General features: G+C 33.8%; 1 protein-coding gene across 1 annotated transcript; it reads left to right on the top strand.

Annotated features, from left to right (window-relative positions):
* Positions 1-5,857: 5,857 nt before the first annotated feature.
* LOC120163434 (protein CUP-SHAPED COTYLEDON 2-like) lies at positions 5,858-7,607 on the top strand. Its single transcript, XM_039173372.1, has 3 exons — positions 5,858-6,136; positions 6,215-6,498; positions 7,002-7,607. The coding sequence occupies exons 1-3, from the start codon at positions 5,956-5,958 to the stop codon at positions 7,512-7,514; spliced, it is 978 nt and encodes a 325-aa protein (XP_039029303.1). The 5' UTR covers positions 5,858-5,955; the 3' UTR covers positions 7,515-7,607.
* Positions 7,608-8,555: the final 948 nt, after the last annotated feature.

Here is an 8,555-nt window from a genome sequence, read left to right as displayed (position 1 = left end):
TTTGAGTTAGAAGATACCTCGAATTCTTCTTCAGTGGTCATGAGGCATAGGTTGACTACTTCATCTTCAACATTGAAATCATCTTCATCACTCCAAGGTGAAACAAATGCCTTCTTCCCCTTTTTCTTTAGAAGAGGGCAATCATACTTGACATGCCCCTTTCTTTGACAATTGAAACATATCGGGGGATTCTTCTTCTTGGTTGATTCATGTTTCACTTCCTTGGAAATCATGAATCTCTTGAGTTCCTTCAAGAGCTTGATCATCTATTCTTTTTGTTCATCATCATCTTCATCCACCTCATCACTTGAATCTTGATAGCTTTCATTGGTAGATTTCATTATTCTTCTTGTTTTTCTTCTCTTCCTTTTCTTCATATTCCTTCACCATCATCTCATGAGTGAGAAGGGAACCAATTAGCTCATCAAGAGTGAGAGACTTTAAGTTTCTTGCTTCGATAATGGTCGTCTTCTTCGATTGTCATTCCTTTGGAAGAGAGTATATCATCTTCCTCACAAGCTTCTCATTAGGGATTACTTCTCCATATCCCCTGAGACCGTTGACAATCATAGAAAATCTATCCATCATAGCTTTGATGCCTTCATCGGGTTTTATCTTGAAGTTCTCGTAGCTATGGTTGAGAAGACTTTTCTTTGATTCCCTCACTTCGTCGGTTCCTTCATGAGTGACTTGGAGCTTATCCCAAATCTCTTTGGCACTGGAACAAGATGAGATTCTTCCATATTCATTTGGGCCTAAAGCACATAATAGAATATGTATAGCCTTAGAGTTAAGCTGAAAATTTTTATGCTCTTCTCTACTCCAATCATTATACTTACCGGATGGAGAGGAGTAACCGTCCATGATTGAGTTCCAAGCTCCTAGATTGTAGGATTGAATAAAGTACATCATCTTATTATTCCAATGTGCATAATTTGCTCCATTGAAGAAGGGTGGCTTGTTGACCGGTTGTGAATCCATAATGGGATATTCTTCAAGATAATAAGCACCGAAGGAAAAAGTAATTTCTTTGTCGGTTGCTTTGGAAATTGGTAGAGCTTCTTCGAGGATCGTCTCAAGGTGGTTAAACCTTCTTAACGAGTTAGGCTTTGATGCCAATTGTTGGGATTTTCGAAAGCTCGAATCGATAACCAGAACGGTTTATAAAGAGAGGTCGGAACGGTTTTTGTGTTTAGGGAGTAAGGAGATTGAAAGATAGAGAATTACACAACGATTTATAGTGGTTCGACTTTCTCAAACAAAGTCTACGTCCACCTACCTTAGCTCCTCACCAAGGATTTTCCAACAAATTCACTAATTTGTTCTTTCTTTTGAGGACAAAGAGTAACCTTACAAACTCCCTAGTTTTTTCGGGCTAAACTAGAACCTTTCCCTAGCTTTTACACATGATTAGCTAGAATATTTCCCCTTTACAAAAGGATAAAAGAAGTAAACAAATAAACCTCTCAAAGGTAGGTGTTTACAAGATTGAGCTCACAAGAACAAAATATTTACAAGAGAAAGATGAAATAAGAATGAAAAACTCTTTTCTTGTGTTTGATTGCTTGGATAGTTGTTCTCTCACTTCTTCAAGTGTCCTTAGCTTGTATTTTATAGCTTGGAATGTGTTTGATGTCGTATATAACAGTTAGGGATGTTTTGGAGCCGTTTAGGGATGATTTTTCTACTCAAAAGCCTGCCTATAACATGGTGCATCAGTGCACTATCATGGTGCATCGATACTCATTCATTAAATTCAAATAAACTAGATGTTGTAGCCTTCGTGCATGGATGCACAACAGGATGCATCGATGCACAACAGGATGCATCGATGCACAACCTTGATGCATCGATGCACTAATTGCATTCGGTGTTTGAGTGCATGGATGCACTGCATGGTGCATTGATGCACTAGTGCATGTGCATGGATGCACTACAGGGGTGTATGGATGCACTTTGACACCCTTTAGCATTTTGGCTCAAATCCGAATTTAATGGACTTTGAATTATTTTTGAAACCTTTTAAAACTTTGAATAAATTGAATTAAGTCCAAAAACATTTTGTAAATTCAATTCAAGTCCAAAAACCATTTTGCCTTAAATTGTTATATCAAAACATAGTTCAACACTCTAGTTGAGATTAATTTTTTAATGATATTATGTCGACGACGTATGTGTCTCGACTTACCATTATACTTATACAAGACACCCCTACATTTTGATGTAGTTATAGGAATACTTTTCTATAACTCATATGGTGTCTCACCTATTTTCTTGTAAGTTACCTTATTTAAAGGTAATTTGCTAATAAAATAGCTTCATCTACATGTTTTATGACAACTCAGAACATGACCAAATGTCATTCATAATTCTTTGGCAATCTTATGGATACTATACACTTCATATATTATATCTGACAATCCATTCAAGATGTAATTCCGGCATAGAAACTTAGAATATTTTCAAGCTTTAATGACAACAATGTCTATCTCATCCTCTCTAAGAATAGGAGGAATATCCTATATTTGACCATATTCAGCATGATTAAATATAACAACTTATGTCGTAATGTTTTGAAATTCTATCAATGAATTTCACATGCTTCTCATTGTGGCTCACAATCATTGACATCGTTGAAATTTATTCAAAGTCTGAATAGGAATCAACATTCCAAATCATGAGTTAGGTGAATCAGTGGGTTTACCATTGTTTCGTTTAAAACACATAACTAGAATTTGTAAATATTCCAACAATAAATTGAAAGTTAATTCAATTTATTTTACCATTTGTTTCTGTTAAACAATAAAATTTAATTAGAAATTAAAATTTTAAAACAAAATTTGTAACAATGTTGTTACCTCCAAACGATTTTTGTTATCAACAGTAAATCAAATAAATTTTGTTGAACAACAGGATTAAAGTCCTGAAACAGAATTATAGACCCGATTTTTGTTCACATACATATCATAATTTCGTTCGGTACCTTATTTATCGCAACGAATTTTAGTCAAAACTAAAATCCAACAATTGAGTAATTTCTGTTAAACAGCGGAAATTTAGTAAAACTAAAACCCGAAACAAAAATTCACAATAAACACTATTTTGTTGAATTTGTTAAACATCAGGATTTAAAACTAAAATCTGAAACAAAACCAACTTCTGTTGGACAACGGGATTAAAATCCAAAACAGAATCAATTTCTGTTGAACGACGAGAATTTAATAAATTAAATCTTGAAACAAAACTAACTTATGTTGAATGGTGGGAATTTAATAAAATCCGAAACAATTGTATAGTCTCAATATATAAATACACATACCTTTTCGATTTTTTGATCGAAATTCACCATTGGTTATAAGAAAACCTTTTCTTTTTCTTGCATTCGTACATCATCATGCAACAACGTAATCTCTTTATCAAAGATTGTATGTGAATGCAAATAAATTTGTATACAAATATAAATTGCTTTGAACCTGCAAATTACTTTTGAATTTGTTTTGACGTGTCAACCTGCAAACTCAAGCCAACGTGTCTCTTCATTTCACAAAGGTTAGTGGGCATGAAAACACGTCTTAATCATGTAAATTATAGATATGTAAATTGGCTTTTACGCTCAACACGTCCTAAACTTACAAAGATAAAATTGTGTGTCCAATACGCATTGAATTTATTGTTCTAAATTATTCGAATCACCGGCGTCGCATCTTATCATGAGAGGTTCTCTTTGAATCTGCAAAAGATTCGAGAATCATTACACTAAGTTAATTAATGGTACCTTACCTTTTGCGTCCAAACCTTCAATTTCCTCAAGGATTGGAGCACGAAAAAAACTATCCAGTGCTTTTCTGAGGGTCTTTCACACGTGAATGTTCTTTCAATCCAACTTGCTCCACTTGATAATTTCAATGACGCAAATTGCCAAACCAATTACGTATAAAATTCTTCTCGGATTAGAATTGTAAAATAAAATATAGAATTTATCTTAAAATTGTTAGAAAAAAATGTTAATCCGAGATAAAATGTTAATCAACAAAATAAATAAAACTTAAAGTAAAGGTAAAAAATTGGTTTACTCATATTTAGAAACGGAATCAGATGAGTAGAGTAAGATAAACCGAAGAATGATTTTTGTTGATGTATGTATGAACAGTTTCCTTAAGACATATTCGTCATCTCTTAGGTACTTTGAGTAACGTTGGATGTCGGACTCCTAGGATACAACAATAAACGATCACAACAGTAAGCACAACCGTAGTGATCAGTCGAACACAATCTTACATTTCTTTATTATCGGAAAGAACGAATTTGGAAGGAACTTTCTAAGTGTTATCATAATTCAACTTTGTGAATTATGTCTCAAAGTTGTCTTTGTAACTTGTGTTGTGTTATTTTTCTTTGAATTGTGCCTTCACTAGCCTATATATATAGAGGAGGAAATGGATTGAAGGGTTAAGATCTTTCGATAAAATGACTTAATCTTTCAATTAAAGGACTTATCATTTTTGATGAAAAATGTTTAACCTTTTCACGAAATGTTTTAATATTTTTATGAAGAGAATTGTTGAATAAGTATGATTGAATGGATATAACTTTAAATCAAATATTAAGTTCATTCATCAAGTGACATGACTTATTATTAATTAGCTATATATAACATCAATTTATTCAATAATTTTTCCAACAATTAAAGTGAAATTTATAAAAAAAAAACAATTATACTAGTGATATAATTTATTGTTCTCGTGATCTTATCTAATTTAAATAGGTGAGAGACACAAATAATTCGTAAAAAGAAATAATATTAAATAAAATATTTAATAGAAAAATCAATGTAAATAACTACTAAAATCAATAATTATAATACACAAATAGATAAATTGATAATGAAAATTTTAACTTAAACACAAATAATAATCTCAAACTCAAATACAAGACAGCATGTTCAAAGAAAAACAACAATTTTTTTTACAACATAAGCTATTTGGTTCATGCTTATATATACGGTAAAATTGTCCAAACATTGTTACAATACTCGTTGAAGAATGTTCGAACGACAGGTCGTCTTCTAAAAAACATTTAAACGAAGTGTTGTTTTCTGAAAGACATCGAATTACACGGCTTCTTTCCCCTAACAATATGCACACTTAAAACTTTGAACACTAGAATCTTGTTAAAGAGAAACACATTCAAGTGTATTTTAAAAGATATGTTGCCATCCATACGTCTTCTAACAAATACAAATACTGTTATAATCATACTAGATCAGATAATAATTATTCTAAGACCTTATATAGAAATTTTTTTCGTCATGTTATTTAAATTTTTTAGCCATACATATACAAATTATATATAACAAATTTATAAAAAAAAATACAAATTTTCATATGTAACAAAAGGTAGCGTGTGATTACAATAGGTGTGGGTGGAAATTGATAATTGATTATTGCACTGTCCTGACAGGAAGAGATATGAAAACAGCTTTATTGATGCAATATTTTCTTTTACAATTTCCATCTCTCCCCGTCCATTTCTCTCCCCTTTCCTTTATTTCTTATTCTCTCCCCTTTCCTTTATCTCTTATTCTCTTATAAAAAAGAAATAGGCAAAGGACTTGCCTTCTCTCTCAAGAAAACTATTTTCTGTTCCCTCCTTTTCATTCTCTTCACCTACAGCGAATACCTGCACATTTTCTCACACACGCACGCATACTCCAAACCAGAAACTCACCCCTCTGTTAACCCATTCCCTGCCAATCTTCTTTTCCCTTTATATTTTATAATCATCCTTGTATTTGTATCTTGTTTTCGTTTCTTGGATGTACATACAAGAAACCCAGATTTTTTCTTAGTTAAAAACCCTCTTCTCTCTTTCTTCTTCGTGTCATGGGGGATTTCAAGTTTGGTTTTTGAAGTTTAGGGTTTCTTAGTTGTCTGGTTCAAGCTTAGGGTTGCTGATATGGATGGTTATCAGCGTTTTGACCATGGGGAAACTCAGTTACCTCCTGGCTTCCGTTTCCACCCAACCGATGAGGAGCTCATTACTTACTATCTGTTGAAGAAAGTTCTTGATGGTAGCTTCACTGGTAGAGCTATAGCCGAAGTCGATCTCAACAAGTCCGAGCCATGGGAACTTCCTGGTACGTGATCATTCAACATGTTAGTTGTTTAATCTGTAACTTTTGTGTAACCTTTTGTGTTTTTTGTTCATGTTGCAGGGAAGGCGAAGATGGGAGAGAAAGAGTGGTATTTCTTCAGCTTGAGAGATCGGAAGTATCCGACTGGGTTGAGAACCAACCGAGCTACCAAAGCTGGTTATTGGAAAGCTACCGGAAAAGATCGGGAGATTTACAGTTCGAAAACTTGTGCACTTTTAGGGATGAAGAAGACCTTGGTGTTTTATCGAGGTAGAGCTCCCAAAGGTGAAAAGAGCAACTGGATCATGCATGAATATCGGCTCGAAGGCAAATTTGCTTACCATTATCTCTCCAGGAGCTCAAAGGTCTCATTATCTTATTCTCTCTTCTCATCTGTGTCCTACTATTAGGGTTTTAAATTTGATAAGGCACGTCAGATGTTATTCTAGTTTGATTTGGTTGAAGCCCTATCATCAAACTATTGGAATGAATTCCATTCGAGTTTGAACACGAGTAGAGTTCTTAACATTCTGAAGTGAGCTAGTTTAATTTTTGAGTTTGAGTAAAGCTTAATCATTATAACCTGTTGAGTCTTTTATTTGATCTAATTCAACTTTAAACTTTTCGAATCTAACGTAATTTAGTAATAATTGGGCTTGACTGTGTCATTTACAGCCCTAGCTACAATGGCGTCTGGTTTTTTAGTAAGTTCATGGTGATTATGGTTTTGCTTAATAAAACATACACGAAAGTATTATTGTGTTCCGTACGGTGTTGTTTCATTAATGGAGATGGAAAGGTATGTTGGGAAAATCTTATTAATTTCATGTCTTTTGCACTTATTCCAATGGTTTTTGTATTGTTCCAGGATGAATGGGTGATATCCAGGGTGTTTCAGAAGAGTGGCACCGTCAACAGTGCCACCACCAGCACCGGCGGTGGATCCAAGAAGACACGGATGAGCGCCTCCGTTGTGCATTACCAAGAATCGAGCTCTCCTTCCTCGGTTTCCATTCCACCTCTCCTGGATCCTGCCAGTACAGCCATTGCCACCACCGACCGTGATGGCTTCTCTTATGACAGTTATGCTCAATCCGAGCACGTGTCCTGTTTCTCCACCGTTGCTACCACCGCAACCGGTTTCGAACTGGCGTTACCACCACCTCCACCTCAGATGATCAACACCACCACTTTTAATCACATACCAAGGTATTCAGCACATGCAGGCGCTTCCGTTTTTCCGTTCTTCCCCCAGCCGACAGTGGAGGCACTGCCACTTCATGGTGGCTCATACGTCGACTGGGAAGTTAACTACGGTGGTGGTGGTGGTAACAAGATGTCAATCGGTCCAACTGAGCTTGATTGCATGTGGACTCACTAAACTTGAGAGGAATTTCTCCCATTTATGGTGCTTGGAACCTTCTCGTCATTGTATCTAATTATGTTGTGATTAGGTGCTGACATTGAAAGAGACAGATGAGATTAATGTCAGCTTAGGTTTATTATCATGCTTTTAAGACAATTAATGCTGTATTATTGTTAACTTAGTTTTAGTTTAGGGTTTAATGCTCGGATGAAAGTGACTTATCCAGAGCTGAGAAATTATGTGTTTCTAAAACGTGGTTGTGATGTGATCCCAACTGTCAATTCCTACCCTTTATTTTGTGGCCAAATCTAATTATCTTTTTCCTGGAAAAAAGATTCATGTCTGGTTTTTGAATTTTTAAGAAAGTGAATACTGGAAGTAATTTCAAATTAATACTGTCAGACATTTGAAATCAGATGATGGAACATGTTTATTTTATAAAGTTTAATATGTTCTTGATGTTGTTTTATTAGGTATAAAATTGTATATTATATTTTATGTTTAATTTAAAAATAGGTGCTTAAAAGAATTTCCCTCTCTTTAAAAACAAATTGTAAAAAAAAAAAGGTTAAGTGTTCACATTATAGTGGATCTTTATTTTAGATGTATAATTTTCGTTGTGGACGTTTAATGTTTGGGTAAAATATAAAATTGGTCATTTTTATTTAATTTTTATACACTTTATTCATTGAGTTTTAAAAAATATAATATTTGATCATTATCGCTTTTATTTCATTAAAACGTGGTCATATTCGTTTCTATTTAATTAAGATGTGGTCACTTACCTTATCGATTTTTAAATGTTTAGTCATTGAAATTTTGACTATTGTTAATGGGAAAATTAAATAAAAGTGATCAAGTCTTAAATAAAAAATGAAAGTGACCCAATATTTTTTTTTTAATTTAATAAGAAAATATGTACCAAATTACAAGGAAAGTGATCAATTATGTAATGTAGTTTACCCTTAATATTTTAAATCCCGTAGTTTAAAATACCCCTTTTCTGCAGAATTATTAGCCGTGTGTCTGTGCCATTGGGATTTAGGGTGTTAGTCG

Source organism: Hibiscus syriacus, unplaced genomic scaffold (assembly GCF_006381635.1).
Source record: "Hibiscus syriacus cultivar Baekdansim isolate YM2019G1 unplaced genomic scaffold, ASM638163v2 tig00111445_pilon, whole genome shotgun sequence".
In the NCBI taxonomy this organism is placed as follows: Eukaryota; Viridiplantae; Streptophyta; class Magnoliopsida; order Malvales; family Malvaceae; genus Hibiscus; species Hibiscus syriacus.
Note: the sequence above shows the minus strand (reverse complement) of the source record. Positions and strands in the feature narration are given on the sequence as shown.

Coding starts and splice junctions, on each gene's coding strand:
- LOC120163434 (XM_039173372.1), top strand. CDS start 5,956: ATGGATGGTTATCAGCGTTTTGACCATGGGGAAACTCAGTTACCTCCT. Junction 6,137..6,214: donor CGAGCCATGGGAACTTCCTG/GTACGTGATCAT, acceptor TTCATGTTGCAG/GGAAGGCGAAGATGGGAGAG. Junction 6,499..7,001: donor ATCTCTCCAGGAGCTCAAAG/GTCTCATTATCT, acceptor GTATTGTTCCAG/GATGAATGGGTGATATCCAG.